The sequence below is a fragment of the Heteronotia binoei genome, chromosome 12 (genome assembly GCF_032191835.1).
Source record: "Heteronotia binoei isolate CCM8104 ecotype False Entrance Well chromosome 12, APGP_CSIRO_Hbin_v1, whole genome shotgun sequence".
NCBI classification, from domain to species: Eukaryota; Metazoa; Chordata; class Lepidosauria; order Squamata; family Gekkonidae; genus Heteronotia; species Heteronotia binoei.
In genome coordinates this window covers 39,036,135-39,059,038 of record NC_083234.1, presented here as the reverse complement: position 1 = coordinate 39,059,038, position 22,904 = coordinate 39,036,135, and the positions used below count along the sequence as shown (strand labels likewise).

Here is a 22,904-nt window from a genome sequence, read left to right as displayed (position 1 = left end):
AGAAATTATTTGCAGCCCTCAATGAACTAAAAAAAACTTATGGATGTGGGAAGCAACCATGCCATTTTTGTTTGCTTATTCAGCAAGCTGTGTGTCTGTGCATCCTCACAGAGGGTGTTGTCCTTGTTATCTGTTAAAAGTTATTTACATTCTGATTTTCTAAAAGAAGCTGCACACAGATGGCACAAACAAACCATGGTTTCTGATGACTACAAACCAGGGATTCTTCAGTCTTGTATGTTGCTTTCCTTCCTCCCCTTGCACACCACACAGAAATTAAAGACTTTCTGGTTTAGCACAAACCACATTTTGTCCTGGTGTCTGAATTAGGTATTCTTAACCATCTGGTTTCTTTTTCTGCCAGTAGGCCAGAAATGCAAGCTGTCGTTTAATCCTAGTTTGTAGGCAAGAAAGAAACTGATCTGTTCAGTGTCTGGGATGCTGTGATGAAATCAGTCTTGGCTTGAGAGGAGGAGAATGTAGAAGCACCTGGGCCTCATTTTCAGATTTGGTTTGATGGATTGTGTGAATATATCCAGATTCTGTTCAACAAGTGTCTCCTATTCATTGTTTCTATCAACTTGTTTATGGCTCTGCTTTCAAAACAGAAGTGCCAAAGAAGTCACTGGGGAATTGTGGGAAATTCTTCCCTTAGTACTTGTTATGAAGACAGATCTTTCTTTTTATCCCACCCCCACACTCCATCCCTTTCCAGGTTGAGGCTGAAGCTGTGAACCGGGCCATCACCATTGCGAATCAGACCAACTGCCCCTTGTATGTCACTAAGGTGATGAGCAAAAGTGCGGCTGAAGTGATTGCCCAGGCCAGGAAAAAGGGTATGTTTCTATTAATACGTGGGAAAATCTTGTTAATTCTTCACATCTTTCTTTGCCAGTGCAGCATTGCAGCTCTCTTGGCATCCAATCTGGATTTTATAACTTTCCTAACCTGCTCGTGAGGGACTATTCTGCAGGCCAAGCAGTTGCTGGATTGTTGCCTTTCCAGGCCAGGTTTCCTCTTTTGTTCCACTGCCCGGTACAGTCGCCTTGGTAATGTCTGTTTGTAAATAGTGAAGAATCACTAAAGACTCATTCATCTTTCCTCCTTAGTCAGCCCTCTCCTTGTTCTCTGAAATCTCTTCAGACTTTCACTTGCTCAGAAATGAACTCATTTTTCCAGATGCAACTGCAGAAGTCTCTCATAGAAGTGGGCTCTCAATATAAACTGAGCTGGAAAAATACTCAATAAATATCTTATCAGTGTTCATTGGATATTTTGTCAACCAATAACCAAGGGGGCTAGTGATTCGGCTATCTAAAAATGACTGCCCCGAAAAATCCCGAAAAACTTGCTGCTTTGGAGTTCAGTTGTGACGTGGCTTACAAAACTGTGTCCCTTTAAATGCCTCCCCCCTTCCATTGGAAACAAATTTGGTGCCTCTACCTCAAAAAACACCCCCCTGAACCCCAGATACCCCTTGACCAATTCGCCACTATAGCCTATGGAGATCATTGACTGTAATGGTTCTTATATGGTATAATGGAACCAAAAAAATTCAGCATTCCCAAATATTTCCGAAATCCCAGCACCATACAGATATCGGGATTCAAGAATTTTGGGAAATACCAATATTTTTCAGGTTTGATATACCCAAACCCCTCCAAAACTGATTATTTTTGCATACCCCTACTCTCTCAATCAGTAACGTGATCAAAGATGATGAGTAACTTACTATACTGTGGTTAGTTACATAATAAAAAAATAGATTGTGAGTGATCATTGGCTCAGTTCAACCCCAAATGTGCATACTTGGAGTTTCAAGACTAGTACACAGAGCAGGGCTGCTGGCTGGGGCTGCGTGGTTTAGTGGCTAGCATGTGGACTGGGAAGGTCGGATTCAAATCTCGATTTGACTCCCTGGGTGACTGATTACTCTCAGCATGAAATGAAAACAAGGAAAAATAGGTATTCTCCCCCAGACCCTGAGAATAGCAGGGTAATAGCTATGGATGTTTAAGTGAGTACTCTCATTCATGAAATGACGCTGTTCTCATAAGCTGCAAGCTGTGGCAGAACAAGTCTACTAATAGAGCAGCTGGGTCTAGCAGTTGGAGTGCAGGACTGAGAACTACAGCAGGCAAGCAGTGGCATGGACACAGGAGCAATATTCAGAGGTTCTGGTAGGTCAAAAGACACTCCAAAGAAGAAGCAGGAAGCTTGGAAGAGGCAGGGGTGGGGTTAAGCCAATCTGCTGAATCGGAGGAGAGCCAAGAAGAGAAGGTAATGTAATGGTAATTCTGAGATGAGTGACTATATTTCCCAGCAGCTCCTGATTCTGATTCTGGCTCCAGAAGCAAAAAGCAGCAGTTTCTTCAGTCAGATTTGGAGTCAGAATTAAGGACTGTTGGGAAATGTAGTCTGTAATTGCAGAATTACCATTAGAATACTAAAATTCCAAATGCAGGTCTTTCCTGACTTAACTAGGAAAGCCCTTCATTCACAGTTTCTTTAGTTCCACACCAAGCTCTGCTGGGCCTCATACTCATGTCCAAGAATCAGTATTGGGACCAATTTGTACAGTCTTATGGCATTTCACCCAGGTTTAGCACTAAATAGGTGTTCAGCTGGGAGCTGCTGCGGCTAATCTTAAGAGAAGTGCTCTGTGTGATGGACCTGCTTTGCAAATGTTTCCTGCTGTATGCACTCTACCTGTTTTGAGCTATGCACTTATGCTTAATTGATGTCTTTCTGTTTTGTTTTCTTCATGTATACCCCATTGTTTTCCTAGTAGGGATCCAAAGTGGCATATTTTGTTTTCCTCCCCTCCAGTTCATTCTCACAACAACCCCATGAGGCAGGTTGGGCTGAGAGTGCAGGATTGCCCCAAGATCACCTAGCAAACTTTCAAGGCAGAGTAGAGATTCAAACCATAATGTGTGAATTAACCTGGTGTTTATCTCTGCCAATTATCCTGTTTGTAGGACAGAGGGGGCCGAATCCACCTTATGCTGTAACAGAGCATTCTTTTCTCTGAACTTTAGCCTTTGGGGAATTGCTGTTCATAATCAAGAGCTCCTGTTTCCTCTCTTTCAGTAGTAAGGCCTGAATAGCTTCTATTTAAGACCTCCCCAAGTGTGGGTGGTTTTCAACTTGAAATGTTTTGTTTCCTCCCTCCTTCTGGATGGAGAAATTGGCCTGAGCGTGATATTGTCTAAATAAGCCAAAATTAATGAGATCACTTTTCCATCTCGGATTGACTGTGTGGGGGGACGGCTTCGTTGTCATGTTGGGAATGTTTTTTTTTTTCCATTCCAGCAGTGTCTGCTTTCTAAATTGTGATCTTCTGGGGAACAAATTTGCCATGAACCCAGCGACACTGTGAGGCTAATGGGCTTGTAGCTTCACGAGGACCTTCATGTAGTGCATGATGGAATTCACAGCCACAAGTTGTAGTTTAGACAGTTTCAAAAGGGGATTAGACACATTCAGAGAGGGAATTAGCCATGGTGGCTGAATGAGGCCCTCGTGTTCAGAGGCAGTTTCTGGAAGGTAATATCAAAAGTGAGTATTTGCTCTTGTAGGCTGCCTTATAGCATTTGATGGTCACTTTAAAAAACTGGCTGCTGGACTAGGTGGATCTTTTGATCTGAGGTTGGCAAGGTGGATCCCATGGGATAAGGTTAGTCTGAGAAAGAGGGATTGACCCAAGGTCAACCTGTTAACTTCAGGGCTGATTGTAAGATTTGAACCCAGGTTTCTCCAAGCCTAGTGCAACATTTTAATCACAGCTCTGCACTGGACTGATGGAAAAATGGAAGCAACAGAAGGACAGGCTGCTGTGAAAACACACAAGAGGAGAAAAAAACACACAATTGGACCAGCTGTGTAGACAAACCAGTATTTTTAATATTCAGCACGCTTTGAATACCAACTGTCTCAAGGGAAATCTTTCTTTGCAAATGGAAGAGGCTATTTATTTAAACTATCTCTATTCTGTTTCTCCCACCCTGTATTCAAAGTGGTTTGCAAAAACAGGATGGGAGCATAGTTGGAATAAAACTGCAATCCTATATAATCAATGAAAATCTAATGTGCAATGCAGAGTTGGATCCAATGAGCCATGAGCAGAAGCAAGCAACAGCTACTACAGACAGTGCTAGAATTCTTAGACTATGTGGCAGTTCTAGCGGCTCTAGAGCAAAAAGACACCTGTGTGGCCTATTTGTCTGCTGGCTAAATAGTTATATAACAAACCCATACATCTAAATTAACTTGCCCATATAAACATTCTTAGCACTTTTTTCTGGTAAGTTTATTACATTACTCATTAGAAAAGTTACTCTAGGGAGAATTCACAAAGGTCCAGCTGAATAAAGGAAGATTTTGCTTCCCTTTCAGAATGCAAGCAAAGAGGAGCAGTTTCTCCATTCTAGGGGAGATTGTTCCATAGACTGGGGGCAAGGGCCATAAATTCCCTGCTTGCAGCAGCAGCTGTTGGGCTACATAAATATATGGGAAATGAAATGTGGCATTTGAAGAAGAATTGCATATTTATACCCCGCCCTTCTCTCCTAATCAGAGCCCCAGAGTGGCTTACAATCTCCTTTATCTTCTCCCCCCACAACAGACACTCTGTGAGGTGGGTAGGGCTGAGAGGGCTCTCACAGCAGCTGCCCTTTCAAGAACAACCTCTGCCAGAGCTATGGCGGACCCAAGGCCATTCCAGCAGGTGCAAGTGGAGGAGTGGGGAATCAAACCTGGTTCTCCCAGATAAGAGTCCACGCACTTAACCATTACACCAAACTGGCTCTCTTTGGTGTGTCTCAATCAGCAATCTTCTGTTTTTAAATATATTTTTCTTACCTGATTAAGACAGTATAGCCAAACAAGGTTCCAAATTATTTTTAAGTAGGGGTTTCACTTGGGACCCTATCAGCTGCATCACATCCTTTCTTTTCAGTGTTTAGCCAGTATGTTTTCCCCCTCTTTTGCTGTCTCCATTTTTACACTTCCTGCCATCAGCAGCTGCAGTTCTGACTTCCTTTTGCTGCTAGTTCCAAAGAGTTAAAGAGGCAGCAGGGAGTTACTAGGCACACACAGTGACTAGCAAAACTTTGGAGTGATCCATTTGGGAGTGAGCTGACTGCTGCAGTTACACTGTCTTAAGTTTGAGGACTGTTGAATGAGTGAGAGAGACACAGCTGCCATACTTATTTGTGAAGCATGGTTCCCAGTTGGAAAAACAAGCTGATATGGCCTCAGACTGACAAGCCAGTGTTACACAATGGTTTAGATTGTTGGACTAGAGTGTGGAAGTTTGAATCTCTGCTCTGCTGGGTGACCTTGGGCCAGTTGCATGTTCTCAACCTAACCTACCTCGCAGGATTGTTGTCAGGATAAAATGGAGGAGAGGAGAATGTGATGGGGTCTGAATGGAATAGTGAATGCTGTAATGCTGTAGGAGTGTGCCTAGTGTCGTATGCTCCACATCGGTTAATATCAACCCTGTTGGTATCCTCTTGAATCACAGGCACTGTGGTATATGGGGAGCCCATCACAGCAAGCTTGGGCACAGATGGATCTCACTATTGGAGTAAAAACTGGGCCAAAGCAGCAGCTTTTGTCACCTCTCCACCTCTGAGCCCTGACCCCACCACTCCGGACTTCCTCAATTCTCTGCTGTCTTGGTGAGTTGGAGCAACTCTTCCTGAAGTGGCTATCCTGTATTTAAATCTAAAGTCAGTATCGAGAGAAGCTGGTTTTGCTTATTCAGATTGTTAGAACCGACTGAAGTGGGGACAGATTCACAAAACTTTTAGATCTGCACACACACAAAATGCTCCCTCTGTTTTGATGATAGGGGTGGTGAGGGGGTTTGATCAGGAAGAGGACTGGAAGCATTGCCCTCGATTTGCTTTTATGATGTCGGAGTCTGATGGGTTTCATAACGTTGTGCATGGTGTCATCAGGCCACCTAGTGATCCTTGATTGGCTGGATCAAGTATTCAGAAACAGCCCTCTTTTAAAAAGAAAAAAAAATGACACTAGAGCAATTTCTAAGTAGTTAGCATCTTGACATGAAATCTGGGGGGAAGGTCTTTTGAGAGCATGCCCCCTGGCATAAAATTATTGGAAATTTTTAATACATGGAATAAAAAGCAAATACGTTTCTTGAATGTGGCATGCAAACAACTATATAAGAGAGGGGATGGTCTCTGGAAGGGATTTGCTGTGGATGGAACTTCTGTCAAATGCACACCTTTTGTCTTTGGTTTTAGTGGAGATCTCCAGGTCACTGGCAGTGCCCACTGTACCTTCAACACTGCCCAGAAAGCTGTTGGAAAGGACAACTTTACTCTGATCCCTGAAGGAACCAATGGAACTGAGGAAAGGATGTCTATCATCTGGGACAAAGCTGTGGTGTGTTGCTTTGACAGGATGTGGGGGGAGAACTCAGTTCTTTTGGACAATCCCTAAGTGATTTTACTTGTTATCCTAGATCTGTTCTGGCTCCTGCTGAATGTGGGTGGTTGGACAGTGACATAAATCTGCTATATCTGGAGAATGAATTCAACTTGGGTCATTCAGAAGGGTCTGGGTATCCAGATGATGATAGCCTGGGGATTTTCCGTCCTTAACAGGCCCTTGTTAAGTCAACTTGAGCAGGCCAAGCGGCCATCTGTCTTGTGATTTTTGTATTCTTTAACATGCGGCTGAATCTTAATTCAAAGGAGCCTCATGTCTTGGAATGAGCTGCTTATCTGGAATAGCCAAGTGAGGACAGTTTCTTATAGAAATGTTGAAAAGGGGATAACAATTATACCTTGAATTCTTATGTGTGGCATTTTCCTAAATGCTCAAGGTGTCTTGCACTCATATGTCAGTATTCTGTAAATACCCCTGTATCATAAACCACTAATGATAGCCCCATGTGATGCAGGTGAATGGGGGTAAGATTGAGAGAGGGTGACTTGTCAAAGGATGCCCAACCAAGTGGCTGGGCTGGAAAGGATGTCCTTACCTCCTGAGCTGAACTGCTGTGCTTCACCAACTCTCAAAATGTGGTGCAGTTGCAAGTGAAGAGTTGCTGCTATGTAATGTGTGGAATTATGTCATGTCTGGGGATTAGCTGAGAGCAAGAGCCTGATTTTGCTTTTGAACTTGACACTGATGGTTCCAAATTGTGTCAAGAATTTAAGGGAAGATCCAGGCACATTTAAGCCCTATTCAGGGGTGTCAAGCTGATTTGTTATGGGGGCTGGATCTGACATAAATGGGACTTTGCCAGGCCGTGTCGTGTGTGTCATAAAGTATAATGTCAGGTAGCAGAGATACAAACTTTATAAAAGACACAGACAAACACAAAGGTTTTTTAAAATTAAAATAAAACATGCTTAAAACATTAGCATTTGTTGGTCTTAAAGGTGCTTTCTTTGCATCTCTCCCTTGCAATCCAAGTTCTCTCAGTTGCACACCAGAGCTACTGAGCCAAGTGTCTTTTCCTTCTATTGGCTGAGGCTCCTCCCCTTCCTGGTCCCCTGGGGAAGGAAGGAAATAGCCAGAGCTTCTTTTGAAAAAAGCTATCCCTTCCTCTCCAAGGGAGAAGCCTAAGGCAGTGGAAAAAATAGGGGCTTTGCTCTGTAGCTCCTGTGCAATTGAGCAAGCCTGGCAAAGCAAGCTGTGATGCAGAGAAAGAGTTGCTTCGGGGCCTGAAAAGAGCCCTCCAGGGGCCTGATTCGGCCCCCGGGCAGCATGTTTGACACCCCTGCCCTATATGATTATTCAGTGGAAGAACTGGCATGTGCTTATAATGCCATTGAAATGAATGGCTTTAAGTGTTCCAAACTTTATTTGGATCCTTTCCCTAGAAGAAGCTGACAACAGCTATGTATGGTCTGGCATCGTCAGTGTTCTTGTGATCATACATGGGTATCTCTGCTGCCAAAGCAGCAACATGCAAGAAATATTATGTTGTGCAATATTCTTGGCTCACTTTGTGCTATCTGACTTGGGTGGAGTCATTCAATATTTTGTTAAAACAGATTTTTTTTTTCTGGTATGTGTATGGGGGGAATTAAGGATGTAAATAAATGTCATTCAGTTGGGATCTTGTATAACCTGAACCCAATCCCTTTTCATTAAGATTTGGAGAGGTTTTCCATATATATATATATATATATATATATATATATATATATATATATATATATATATATATATATATATATATATATGTGTGTGTGTGTGTGTGTGTGTATAGTTTAAAAAATAGTAGGGCTCTGCCAGTGAGATCTTCCCCATCTGACCCCCTTCCCCACAGTTTTGAGGTTCTGAGTTACCTGGTTTGGTTTGTAGAAAATTACCAGTTCATTGGTAATGCCATTGCTGTGGTTTTGATTTCTGGGCTTTTCTCCAGGTCACTACTGTTTTAGAATTTGCTGTGGCTTTCAGCTTGCATCTCTCTTGTTCCTCATAAATTCCCATTGAGTGTAAGCACACATGGGCACTGATTAAAACACCAAGCACAAAAGGAGTTGTCATGCGATTTCTTGACCACATCACAATTCTTTTCCATGCAATAAGGAAGTTCAGAGTGACATACATCATTCTTCCCACACCATTTCACCCTTACAACAGCCTTGTGATGTAGGAAGCTATGAGGGGAACTGACTCAAAGACATCCACTGAGCTTCACAGCAGGGTGAGAATCTGGAGACAAGTCTAGTCTGAGACTCCCATCTGTGGTAGGACCCTGATTCTCCTCTGCACTAGCAATCTGTAAGGGGAGAGGGAGACCACTTCAAACAGTATAAACACTAATTAATTTGAGACAGTTGTTTAAATTAAACTGGAAAGTGGGCAGAGAAGAATGTAGTCTTAATGGAACTGAATGGGGTCATCCATTCTAGGATCTGATTGTGAGGAAACTGGCTTGTCAAACCCATCTTGAACGAAGGTCTTCAAATATCAACATGCTGTTTCTCTGATGGGACCATGATCCTTTCTTGTCAGGTTACTGGGAAGATGGATGAGAACCAGTTTGTTGCTGTGACCAGCACCAATGCAGCCAAGATCTTCAACCTGTATCCACGGAAGGGGCGCATTGCTGTGGGCTCTGATGCCGACCTGGTGATCTGGGACCCAGACAGTGTCAAGACGGTCTCTGCCAAGACCCATAACATAGTAAGTGCTTTTTTGTAGAGCATCCTTCCCTCCTACACTCCAGCTTCACTGCGTTTTTGTAAAACTGAGGAGTGGGGGAAGAAATACAAAATGAAGTCTTAAGTTAGGGAGAACTTGTGCTCAATATTCAGGATATAGTGATCTGGAAAGGGGTTATGCAACATCCATAGATGCTTTTATATCAAGGCTGTGTCCACACATTATTGGATGTTGTTGCACTATAACAATCATTCCCAACTGGATTATCCTATGTGAACAGGCCAATCCAGTTATGACGGACTGCTGTTATGTAATATCCCATGATAATGTGGAGGCAGGCTAAGGCAAACCACTGGTCAGTGTAGCCTAATGTTTTTGTTAAGTGACTGACAGTCATCTGGAAGGGGATTGTGAAACTTAGGCAACATTGTTGGTATGAATATTCTCTGATCTTGTCCTGAAAGAGAGTGAGAACAGCTAACTGCGTGGGCCTGTTTACATCTCTTACAAATGCTGGAAGACAGCCATGTGATCTTTTTTTCTGGCTGGAAAAAACTTCCTTGAGTCCCCCCACCCCCTCCTTCATGAATCCTCTTATTCAGTGCAGCCCTAAGCCGAGTTACAGCCTTCTACGCCCACAGACTTCAGTGGACTTTAAAGGGTGTTGTTCTACTTAGGATGACATTGATTCTGTGCTGGAAAGGAGCAGTGATTTCCTGGAGGCAAAAGTCAATGAGTATTTTTGCAAAGCAAGATGGAAAACCTCTTTTGCTCCCCAAGGACGGAATAAAGAGTCAGACACAGAGTATTGGTATAAAATTGGGCCACTTTATTCAATATTCTAATAAACAGCAAGGGTACCCCACCAGCGGCCTGTCCAGGGCTAGGGGTCACCGCGACCGCTCCCCTGCCATTAATGGGCAAGAGACCCAGCCCCCCAGCCAGAGCTGAGTGTTACTCAGCTCCCTCCAGGCAGGCCCAGCAGGGAGGCACGCATCAGAGGGCCCAAACCCAGATGCACGTCTTGACAGAAAGGCACCCTCTAGCCGAGCCTCCTGGACAGTCTGCATTCTTCAAACCCCAAGGCTGATCATGCCAGACCCCAAATTTTGTGCTGGAAAGGAGCAGTGATTTCCTGGAGGCAAAAGCCAATGAGTATTTTTGCAAAGCAAGATGGAAAACCTCTTTTGCTGGGAGGCATTGCTTCAACGTGAGGTTTATCACCAAACAGTGACTGATACACTGTTGGAAAACTCTTTGAAAAAAATAAAACATGCAGCACTGTAAAGATGGGCATGGGTAACAAGCTATGGGGAGTAAATAAAAATCAAAATCACAATATCTGCTTTTTGTAAAGTGGCTGCCACCCTGCCACTCATGAAGATAGAAGAAGACCATGGATTTATACCCTGTCCTTCTCTCTGCATCAGAGTCTCAAAGCAGTTTACAATCTCCTTTGTCTACTTCCCCCACAACAGACACCCTGTGAGGTGGGTGGGGCTGAGAGAGCTCTCCCAGAAGCTGCCCTTTCAAGCCCAACTCCTGCGAGAGCTATGGCTGACCCAAGACCATTCCAGCAGCTGCAAGTGGAAGAGTGGGAAATCAAACCCGGTTCTCCCAGATATGAATCCGTACACTTAACCACTACACCAAACTGGCTCTCAGAACTGTAGAACTATGCAAGTGAAAGGTTTTCCTAGATATGTAGAAAAATGTCTATTAAGCAAAAGGTGGTGGTGGAATGTGCTGTGAAGTCTCAGCCAACTTATGGTGACTCCGTAGGGTTTTCAAGGCAAGAGGTATTCAGAGGTGGTTTGCCATTGTCTGGCTCTGTTTGGTGACCCTGGACTTCTTGGTGGCCTCCCATCCAGATTCTAACCAGGCTTGACCCTGCTTAGCTTATGGATCTGATGAGATTGACTAGCTGTCCAGGTCAGGACTAACTAAAAGGACACCTCTCTAATAAGACAACCTGATGAGGACTGAACCTATTGTGGGAGGCATGAAATGTTGAGAGAGTTTAAAGAAAGGGGAGGACATGAGCTGTCTTACTGTCCCTGACAGCATTATGAGTCCTGGAAGGGGAGATTTTTGGAACTGTGTGTGGGGAAACAAATAGAGGCACAGGGACTTCCTGACTTGTGAAGAACACAGTTGAGACATGGGGACAGGAACAGCTGTGGAACTGCAAGAATGTGTTTTATGTTGAGCCAGATTCATGGTCCATGTAGTTCCAGTACTTGCCCACCTTTACTGGTAGTGACTTTTGAGAATCACACTTAAAGGTCTTTCCTGGTCCTACGACCTGGGGAGCTGGATCCTGCAGTTGCCAGCAGGAAGTGCTGATGATCATGGGATTCTTCCTATATTTCCCTCTCACCAGCAATGTCCCCCTTTTGATCAGAGAAGTTTCCCCAGCGTTAATAGGATCCGTATGGACCCACATGGTTCAAGAGGCTTGATCAGTGAATGGGAAGTGGGGGAGAAATCGTTCTCCAACAATCTGGATCAGTGGAGGTCATGTTCACAGAAATGGAGGAGGGGGCAGTTTCACTGCTTGCAGCTTCTAGTCCATGTTGGTTCTGTGGTCGGCAATTTGGGTCAGAAAGGGCTGCTTTGGCAAGGAGGAAATAAGAAGGAACCCTGATTTTTGCACCATGGATCATGGGATCCAACTGAAGATATTTTTAAAAGTAGAGATAATTAATGTTTCTATATGGTGGGTCTTAACTCCTGCTTTTTTCATCCATTATAGTCTGTGGAATACAATATCTTTGAGGGCATGGAATGCCGTGGGTCACCATTGGTTGTCATCAGCCAAGGGAAGATTGTGCTGGAGGATGGGAACCTCCATGCAACTGAAGGTTCTGGACGATATATTCCCAGGAAACCTTTCCCGGATTTTGTTTACAAGCGGATCAAGGCAAGGAGCAGGGTGAGTACACGTGTGTGTTTTCATGTTTGCAGAATGGCTAGCTCTCAGGTTCTGAATGTTGAGAGAAATTGGACAAAAAAGTGTTATTCTTCCTGATATATTGCACTGCAGCATTTGAATCAAGTAGGAGGTAGATTACAAGGCCAGAAAGTTGACTGAACTTGGAGATACCACCATTTCCATGGAGTCTAAACTTGCTATAGGCTTTTCCTGGATCCATTCCCAGGTTAGATTGACAGAGATGCACTGGAAGTTTTATTCTTCTCAGGTGCTTGCAAGCTCAACTTAGATTGGGACCAGGATGCATAGGGGGAGGAGAAGCTGAAGATTTCCCTTGGTGCTGTTTTGTCAACCAGAAATGGATTCAGGGAGCTACTGTTTGCCCCTTGAGGAAAACTAAAGGCATAGCCCATTAGTACAAATTAGGCTTCCCCAGCAGCACAATGTTTCAGATCTGGAAAATGGTGCAGAGAGTAAGTTCCCTCTTCCCATGTGCTTCATTCATGATCCAACTTGGGCCTGTGAACAGCTTGGAAGGATAGAATTCCCTGAACACATATTTTGACTCAAGACAGGGATGTATTGAGAAGTGCATCTTTGAGCAGATTAAGGCCAGACAAGACAACAGAAGTAGCTCATAGTATATTTTCTGATATTCCAGTACCGGTATGGTATTTGGATTCAGGATTTTTCCGTTATACCCTAGAGGGACCATAGGGTACAATGAAGAATTGATCTGGGGAGCTCGGGGGGGGGGCTGTTTTTTGAGGTAGAGGCTCCGAATGTAGAACAATCAAGGGATGAGAAGCTTATGGTGCATATGGATATATACACCATTCTAAACCTGCTCAGACATTTGATTTTGGTGCTCAACAAACGCAAAGCAGGAATGTGCTACCTTGCAATCCTCCTGATATACATGGTTGCTATTTTGTGGGGACAGGAGTGCCATGTATATCTTCATGCATGTACAGCTTCAGTGTGTGTGTGTTGTGCTCATGTTACACGTGGTTGGCATACTAGAATCAAATGGGGTTTTTTTGCGGGGTCAGAGTCCAGATCATTCTCTTGGTATAGGAGGGAATGTGCTCCTGTCAATCATATATGTGCATCATGAACAATGCATGCTAATGCAAACTCCTTCCTGTATCATATTAGCAGAAAGTAGATATATACAACCGACCTTGCATGTTGTGTCACCAGTGTGCTGGGGCAGGATTGCGTGTCCACATTCCTGCTCTTCCACCATGCACGTTTGATAGTTGGGCATTGAGCATATAGAATTAACTCTAATTCTGGAAGGACAAAGTACATTATTGATAAAGAGTTAATACACTAATCTTTTTTTAAAAAGTCATTCTCTCTACCAAAAAATTCAAAAGAGAGCTTGAAATGAAGTTACAACCTTATCACTTCTTTTGGCTAAGATCGTGTGGAAGTTACAACCTGATCTGAAAGGAGCCACTGTCACTGACAATTGTGGTTTTGGTAAAACAAAAAGCTACAGCAATCTTTTTGCTAAAGGTCTTCTTTCAGCCAACTAGCTGAAGTCAGGAACAAAAAGCAAACGTGGATAGAATTCACAATGAAGCATGGCTTGGTTTTCTTCTTCAAGCCAAATCCAGTTGTAAATCAGCAGCACTTTGGTGAAATCAATGGTGTGTCAACAAAGTACAATAGCGTAATTGTCCTTCTTGGCTAACATTCTTCAGGAGCTCTCGGAAATGGAGCCAGATGGACATATTTAAAACACTGCCCTCTGCTGGCTAATATTGTCTGGTTGGAATTTATCTACTAAATGAAAGTAGAGTCAGTTTTGACAGGCTGATTTTCTGCAGTATCAGAAAATTTGGCCCGTGATAGCCTGTTCAGAAGGGATTCACATACAGCTGGGACTAGCATCTGCCAGTTGAAACTCAGGTTAGCTTTTTGAATGTATCCATTTGAAATGCAGTAGTATATTAGGAACATATGAAGCTACCTTATACTGAATCAGACCCTTGGTCCATCAAAGTCAGTATTGTCTTCTCAGACTGGCAGCGGCTCTCCAGGGTCTCAAGCTGAGGTTTTTCACACCTATTTGCCTGAACCCTTTTTTGGAGATGCCAGGGATTGAACCTGGGACCTTCTGCTTCCCAAGCAGATGCTCTACCACTGAGCCACCGTCCCTCTCCGGTGATCTCAAAAAGCCGATGGAGGTTACAAAGGCCAACCTGCTACCCTGCATGTTGCACCTGTCCCACCTCTGAACATGCAAACTGGCACCTAGTAGCCAAATAGGTAGGAATTCCCAATTACTATTCAGTAGTCCCTGGAAAAGACAATAATGCTAGAAAAAGTGGAAGGTAGCTGGAAAAGATGAAGACATGAGATGTATTGATTCTATAAAGGAAGCTGTGGCCCTTAATTTGCAAGGCCTGAGCAAGACTGTTAATGACAGGATGTTTTAGAAGACCTTAATTTATAGGTCACCATAAGCTGGAAGCAACTTGAAGGCACTTAACATGCACACATATTGATTAGTCAGCCATGCAATCTAGAAGTCTGTGCTCAAGTCCAGCTTCAGATGTTCAGCAGTGGAGCAGCCTTGTTGAATGGAAGAAACAGGTTGGCATCACCTTGCTCCCCACTCATGTGGAGTGGGCTACCTTTTTATCTCCCAATCAGTTTCCAAACAAGACTCAGTCCTGGTAGTGAATTGGAAGGTATATAATCCTCTCTATAACATGGGTTGATGTTTGTTCCTATGTATGTCTTCTCTTTTATTTCTTACGTGCTTCCTCCCCACTCTAGCTGGCTGAGCTGAGGGGTGTGCCCCGAGGCCTGTATGATGGTCCTGTCTGTGAAGTCTCGGTGACGCCGAAAACAGTCACACCAGCATCCTCGGCCAAGACTTCTCCAGCGAAGCAGCAGGCCCCACCTGTTAGGAACCTGCACCAGTCTGGATTTAGCTTGTCTGGTACATACTTATGTGAGGCTAAATTATTATGGTGAAATCTTGTTGTTTTGTCTTGATTGCCTCCTCTAGCCACCCCTCCCTCCCACCCTGATATGAAAACAGGCTTCAGATATATATGTAGTTCTAGAAGATAACTGTAAAGGAGAAGAATTTTAACTTGGGACTGAAACAGACATGATGGAGGAAATTGACGATCCAAACTGTTTTATGTTACGGATCTCCCCCACAAACCCTAATAGGCTATTTTGTTGAATTGCTATAGGGAGTAATAGCTAATCTGTGCTTGAGATTCAGAGAGGATCTGTTGGCCCCCAGTACACTGTGACCTTTGCTGTCACCATGTGACAAGATCTGTGTGGAATCTTATTTTCCTAGAGAGAATTTGCTTAAATAGAAAAGAGCAAAAAGTCCAGTAGCACCTTAAAGACGAACAAACTTTGTGGCAGGGTGTGAGCTTTTGTGAGTCACTGCTCACGTCTTCAAATACAGATGCAAATTCTCCTGCATCTGAAGAAGTGAGCAGTGGCTCGTGAAAGCCACAAATTTTGTTTGTCTTTAAGGTGTTACTGGAGTTTTGCTCTTTTCTACTGCTGCAGACAGACTACCCATCTTGTTTTGCTTCAGACTTTAGTACTAGAATATTTTAGTAAAGATGCTAGCTTCAGATTATCATGTGAAAAAGGTGAGGTTTGAGGCGCTCATAATTTTAATAAAGGATCAACATCATGGAAGTCTTTTATGCACGCCTCATGCAAATTCTGATAGTTACAAGGAGTTTCATGTTTTTGTTCGTAGGAAGAGCCCTGCTGAATCAGACTAGTGGTCCATCTAGTCCACAATCCTCTCTCACACAGTGGCCAATGAGTTGTCCTGGAAGACCAGTCAATAGGGTATAATGGCCAAGGTCTCTTACTGATGTTGCCTCCTGGTAGTGGTATTCAGAGGTTTACTGTCCCTGGATATGGAGGTTCCCTTTAGTCATCTTGGCTAATCATGGGGATGGGTGAATATCCACCCTGGACACTGAAGGCTGGCTAAAAGTCCTTCCTGAGATTTCACCAGGCATCACCCACCCACTTTGAACCACTGAGGGCCTGAAGCTTGCACTCCTTCAAATGAAACCTGAAACCACAGGGATATGTGTGCAATTAGAGATGTAGAATTTCAGGAATTTTTGCAACCACAGGAAAAATAATGTTTATTTCCTTTTTAAAAAAATCATGGAAAATTTGGGGGAAATTGAAAAACATGCAATATTTACTATCGAATCAAAAAGTTTACAGTTTTAATATGTAAAATGCATCATTTGTGACTTAGCATATAAAATTGTACTACCTGGTATATGAGAAACAATTGCGAATTGTTGCTCCCTGTGCTTCCCTAGCACAAGAATTTTAACTTTCACCATTTGAGAGGTAGGGAAAAAATTGAAAGCAAATTCAGTAGAAAACAAAAGAAAGTTTACTATTTTTGCAGAAATTCTTAAACACAATAGGTAAGACTACCTGAAATTGGTATATTAAGTTAAATTTTATGACATTGAAAACCCTGAACTTGTTAATATATTATAATAATATTTTTATAGCATATCAAATTGTTGCCAAAATTATATTGGTATTAAAAGTATTCTTGAAAATGTTGTTTATATTTACAGTATACATAGGAATTATCATTATCTAATATCTTACATAAATGTTTAATTCCATACATGTCTTTTCCTTTCATTCGTGCCAAAAGCACACATGAACACACACAAATGTTCTAGGAGGTTATTTTTTCCCCAATGTTCTCAAAAATATCCCAGTTTTTCTTATGCATGTGACTCGTCAACTATAAATAGTCCTACAGGAGTTCACACTCATAGGGAAAACACAATCAATTTGGCGCAACAGTCAGCAATTCCAAAACAGACAAACAGTGGCCCAGTACATCAAAGTTTCAAACTTATGAAGTTAAAGCATTTATTGACAATGCAATTAATATAATCCTTTCTGGAAGGAATGGAAGGCAGTGTACATATCTGACAACAGGGAATGGAATTCTATTGCTCAGGACAGTGATCAAGAAGGCCCTGTTTCTCATGAATGATAATTTTACTTCTTTATTTGTGGACCCTTGAGTGGGGAGTAATGAAAATAACCAAATACAGAAGATATAAGGAAGACATTTTCAGCATAGCATCTGGTGCCTCACCTCAAAACGCTACCCAAGTTTCAAAAAGACTGGACTATGAGCCCCCAAAGAAGATGCCCCTATCCTTCATTACTTCCAAATGGAGGGAAGGCATTTAAAAGGCATGCAGTCCCTTTAAATGTGATTGCCAGAACTCTCTTTGGAGTTCAGCTGTGCTTGTTACACTCTTGCTCCTGGTTCCACCCCGAAAGTCTCCTGGCTACACCCCCAAAGTTTCCAGATATTTCTTGAGCTGGACTTGGCAACCCTAATAATGATGTAAATGAGACTTAAGCTATATTTTTGGACAGAAGGTGTATTTCTATAACAGACTAAATCTTGTTTAACTTTACTTACTGTAGAGGATAGCTTGGAAAAGGGTGGCTTCTTCAACCTAGAAATACACTTGACAAACTACATCTCCCAGGATTGCCCTAGTGAAGCAGAGTCACGGTTAAACAAGTTTAAAGCTGATGTAGTTTTTTGTTCATGTAGGACACCAGAGTATGCCAGATTGCACTCTTCATTGGCTTGAAGCCTGTTAGGCGTAAACAGTTTTGGAGTGCATTTGGACAAACTGATTAATATTATTATCATCTGTGCTTGTTCTTGCTGTTGTCTTACCTCTTTTTCTCCCTCTCTCTCTTTCTCACCCTTCCTAGGTGCGCAAATCGATGATAATATTCCACGCCGTACTACGCAGCGCATAGTGGCGCCACCTGGTGGACGTGCCAACATCACCAGCTTGGGTTAAAACAAACATGGCCGCTTAGCGGATCATGGGAGTGGGTGGGGCACTCGAAGACCCTTTTGATTCTTTTAGAGCCTGTGATGGTTACTGCGGGCAACTAGTGGGTAATGCCTAGTTGAGGCGTAAGTCCCCCCAGTCACTTTGTTGTCAATCTCTTTCCCCCAACATCTTCACAGAACCTCTTCACTTACCTCTTTCTACACATTTGGGAACAAACCCTGTTGCATTTTTTTGACATGGAAATGCAAAAAAAAAAAAGGAAAGCATTTAAGAATAGAACTTGTGGCTTATGTTACCATTAACATATTTTCTTTCTTTTCTTTCTAAAAAAAAAAAAGGAAGGATAAAGTGAATTTCCTGGGAGCTGCCTTTTTATTTTATTTTTTATAAATGAAGGTATGGGTTTAATTATTGAAAAGAACAGCCAAGCAATTCAAGGGTTTAAACTGGACATCCCTTAAACTGGATTTTGCAGTAGTGCAATTTAAAAGGGAACGTGGAAACGATCAAAGACCAAATTTCTTTACACCCTCCTTTCTCTAACTGGGAAGGTAATATTTGTGCTGCTAAGGTCCATTAGCAATTGGGTTGGGGCAGAGGGGATGTATCCCATCCCATTCTTACATTTTCATATTTTTATCTCATTCCGGAGCTGAAGGGTTGTTTTTGTTTTTTAAAAGATACGTGCGTGCGTTTGCTTGCTCCCGTATGTTGTATTGTCGTGTTTGAAAATGCCTTATTGGAGATCTTTTCATCTTTCCCAGTCCAAGTTGAACTTTAGGGTCCTCATGACACCGCCACAATGGATTCTACTGTCACAGAAAACTTTGAGTCTCCATTGCAATTAACCAATAACTCAGTCCTGTATCAGCTCAGCCTTGGTTTTTACAGTATGAAGGATGTATTCTTCATCTGGTCCTCTGCTGTGCTGATGTGCCAGGCTCTTTAATAGTCTCTTAACTTTGATAGTCTTTGCCACCTCTGTTCATCACTAGGAATCAAGCAGATCTCTGTTGTTTGGCAACTACTGAGATCCTTCTAAACACTGACTCTTTTTTCCCTGTGGGTTGGTTTTCTGAAAACCTTGAGAGCCAGCATGCTGCCCAAATTGTTGTTGTGTGGTGCCCTGAGCCCACATTAATTAAATTAACTTAAAATAAACGTCCTTTTATTTCATTTTAATGCTTACTGGCTTCCCTCAGCTGAGAAACTCAGTCACTGTAAAACACACTAGCTCTTCTGCAGCCTCAAGCCCTTGGTCAATGAACACAATTTCCAAGCTAGTGTTCCTTGACTGAGTGGAAGGTGGAGTGGGGAGCACTGGCCAAAGACATGAGACATGCACACAAGTCTCCTTTTCTTCATAATGACCTGCATGTACCAGTTGGAGAAGAGGACAACCAGTTTGTGCAGTGCCCTCTGGTGATTCCACTTGTAGTAGCACTAGATCAAATTAATGAACTCGCTCTTTAGATTTAGCTCTAGACTAATTCTTCTGCCACCAGAGGCCATTGCACTCTAAGAGGCTGATAGTGCCCTGAAGAGAGCTTAAATTATTCCTTCCTTTGTAAATTCACTCTTGTACAGAGCCTCAACATACTGCGGGGAACCTAAAGTTAACTTTAGTGCTGGCAATGTGGGAGCCACTTCTCTTGAGTTGGACCCCTTGCAGCTGTGTCTCAAGTGGATGGAGTCAAATGCATGTAACTTTGCTGTGGGATCTAAATGTAGGTAGCTTATTAGATTCAGCTGTCCCAAATATAGTCCATAGATCTCCCACTTGGGTGTTGATGGGAAGATACCATGTGATCAGTCCTCATGACAGAGCATACAAGGTTTTTGTGGCTTGTGTTGAGTCTCGCCGTGAGTTTAATTTTATTCTCTGCAGAGGCCACATTATCTCCCTTGCTTTGACCATTGCTCTTTGAAAAACTGATGTATTGCCACATACGTTTCTTTTTTGTTTTTTATTTTAAAAAAATTCTTAGATCCTGGCACACATTTGCAGAATTCTTTTTAAAGTTTAAAAAAGTGGGTAGATCCAAGCAGATGCATTTGGTCTTCAAAATCAATTGTTCAAGGTGCTGCCTTCATTGGTTGGTTCTACAGCCCAAGTAATGGGACCAATACAGACCAGAAGTTCCATGGTAGCTAAAGGAGAGGGGGATAGTGAACTAGAGATACAATGTTGAGGGGTGTCAAAGGAGATGGGACATTAGGAGTTCCATCGTAGCTCCTCCCCTGTATTTTTCCCATTGTAAATAGCTGCCCCATTGGATCTTCATTCAGATTGGAACAGCGTGGGAGGAGAATGAAACCATATCCCAACTGGAGTCAGCTGCGTTCCATTAGACTTCCACAGATCGATAAAAGTACATAGGATTGAATCACAGTCCTGATCCAATTCTTCTCCCCATTCCTACTCCCACCCCCACCATGGCTTCCACTTGCAAAGAGAACCACTTGGGGAAGAGGGTGACTTTGGACAAAGATTTTGACCCTCAGTCACTGCTTCCCCCAGCATTCTAATCTTCCTAACCAACACCAGCATCGTGCTCTAGAAAGCCATTTGGTGTATTAGTTAAGAGCAGCGGACTCTAATCTGGAGAACTGGGTTTGAGTCCCCACTCCTCTGCATGCAGCTACTGGGTGACCTTGGGTCAGTTAGAGCTCTCGCAGCCCCACCTACCTCACAGGGTTTCTGTTGTAGAGAGAGGAAGGGAAAAGAAGACTGCAAGCCACTCTGAGATTCCAAGTGAAGGCTGGGGTATAAATCTAGTCTCTTCTTCTGCACCATGGCCCTTACAAACTGACGACTTTCTGTGACTGTATGCCATCCACAGCTGAGTCCCTGTTACTAGTAAAGATTTCTTCTTTTTTTAAATAAAACAACTTATATTCCTGGCTGTTTGCTGAGCTTGGGGGTATAGAAAGCAGCCAGTTTGATGCTTCCCTAAGTTGCTGAGATCTCATGAATTGTCTTTGCTCCTTTTCACACTTTCACCTTCTAGCACTAATGGCAGCAAATCACCATTCCTGGCAGTTCCATGTAGTGTTGGAGTCTTTTGTTTGCTTAAGAGATTGCACTTTTTTAATTAAAAAAAAGTATTTAGTAAGCATAATATATATATTTGCAGCTGTTTTTTAAAAAATTATTTGTTTTTCCGTCTGTGCTTTAATATGAATTTAAGCAAGGAGTTTTGGGGGGTTTTTTTGGGGGGGGGGATAAGAAAAAATAAGCAACTGTGTTTCAGTTCTACGAAACATTTGCAGCTCATCGTTATTCACTTGAGTCTTCCTTTCCCCCCCATGCCCATGATGAACATTTGTTTTGCTTTGTTTTTAAAAAGTCATTTTGTTTGTTCTTTAGAAGAAGAAAAATGAGAAAACTTTTAAAATTTTTTGCAGGCTATGTAAGCATGTTTTTTTCTGTGGGAGCTCGCTCGCTTGTGTGTGTGTGTACATTTGTTTTAATGAATGTCATATGTAAATGCTTCAAAGAAATGACATTGAACATGGAATTAACTAACCGCAGTGACTTGATGCTCTAAAGGAAAAATTATTTAAAAAAACAACCATGTAGAATTTACTACTAGCTGGATTTTAACCCTTGGAATTGTGCTTGTGAAGGAGCTGTAAGTGCTAAACTGATCATGTGTGTAGGCAAAAGCCCTGAGATTGGACCATTCTCCCAATGGTGCAAATAATGGCATAAAATGAGTCTTGTGTTTTTTCTTCCTTAGAAACTCTGTGTTATATTACCATGGGAACTCCTAATAAAGACAAAATGTTGTTGTTTCAGTTGGAGTGTCTGTGGGCCTTGACAATTGGTGCGGAATGTCAATCTGTAATCTCTGTACTAGGGATGGGCAGAAACCGGGGAAATGGTGGCTCGTGTTGGGTTTAATTGCATGAACCAAGAACTTAAATTAACTTTTCCATTTCCGGATCCATTTCATGGTTTGTTTGGTTCAAGAGGTGGTAGAACAGCCCCCTCATGAGTTTAGAGACACCAAACTCACAGAGAGTCTTCAGCAGGCTCTTCTCCACGCACCTTCCAAGTTTGCTGAAGATTGGATTTGGGATGTCTGAGTTACAGCCCCAAAAAGAAGGTGCCTCCAGGGAAAGCTCAGCTCTAGCTTCAGGTTCGGTCCCCGAAACCACAGCAAGGAAGCTTCCCAGCTTGGAGAGGTGTTTAAAAAATTGTCCCACCGTGTGTGGGAGGGAAAAGGAGTCCTTCAAAGCCTCCCCTAAATCAGCCATATAGCAAACAATTCTTCTGCTCTCACAACAACTAACTCTTCTCTCTTTATGCTGCAAAGTGAAAGCAGCTGAGTCAGGGTGCGGTATTCTACTAGTATATAATCTGCTCCCATAAAGCAGAATGGTTGGCTCTCAGAGCTGCCAGTTAATCTATGGACAACTGCTTTGGGTGTTTCTAGGGCTCTCCACAAGTCCACCCCCAGTGTTGCCTAGGAATTGATTGAATTGGCACCAGACTGGAGAGTGAACCACAAAAATGAACCACTAGAACTTCCATGGAAAAAAGGAGGTTCATTTTTGGGTTGAAGAATGATACGCCCAAACAAGTTGGTTCAAAATGAACCGTAAACCATCCTGGCTTGTGCTTGAACTGTGTTTCATTTTTCAGTTTGTACCCATCCCTACTCTGTACATGATACATATGCTTGAAGCTGCTTTATGCTGATTCCTAAAGGTAAAAAAGGTAGTCCCCTGTGCAAGCACCAGTCGTTTCCAACTCTGGGATGACGTTGAATCATGATGTTTTCATGGTAGACTTTTTTATGGGGTGGTTTGCCATTGTCTTCCCCAGTCATCTACATCCCCCCCCCCCAGCAAGCTGGGTACTCATTTTACCGACCTCGGAAGATGGAAGGTTGAGTCAACCTTCAGCTGGCTACCAC

At 42.7% G+C, this 22,904-nt stretch overlaps 1 protein-coding gene across 4 annotated transcripts in view; it reads left to right on the top strand.

Moving 5' to 3' along the window:
- Window positions 1–21,780, top strand: part of DPYSL2 (dihydropyrimidinase like 2) — a 106,827-nt gene extending 85,047 nt beyond the window's left edge. For 2 of the 4 annotated variants that reach the window (XM_060251618.1, XM_060251620.1), the window contains exons 8-14: window positions 716–836; window positions 5,531–5,687; window positions 6,279–6,420; window positions 9,013–9,183; window positions 11,918–12,097; window positions 14,891–15,068; window positions 17,891–21,780. In XM_060251618.1, the coding sequence (XP_060107601.1) occupies window positions 716–836; window positions 5,531–5,687; window positions 6,279–6,420; window positions 9,013–9,183; window positions 11,918–12,097; window positions 14,891–15,068; window positions 17,891–17,982 (1,041 nt within the window). In that variant the 3' untranslated portion in view covers window positions 17,983–21,780. The remainder of the gene's footprint in view (window positions 1–715; window positions 837–5,530; window positions 5,688–6,278; window positions 6,421–9,012; window positions 9,184–11,917; window positions 12,098–14,890; window positions 15,069–17,890) is intronic. The other 2 variants (XM_060251619.1, XM_060251621.1) reach the window with 1 other exon arrangement.
- Window positions 21,781–22,904: the final 1,124 nt, after the last annotated feature.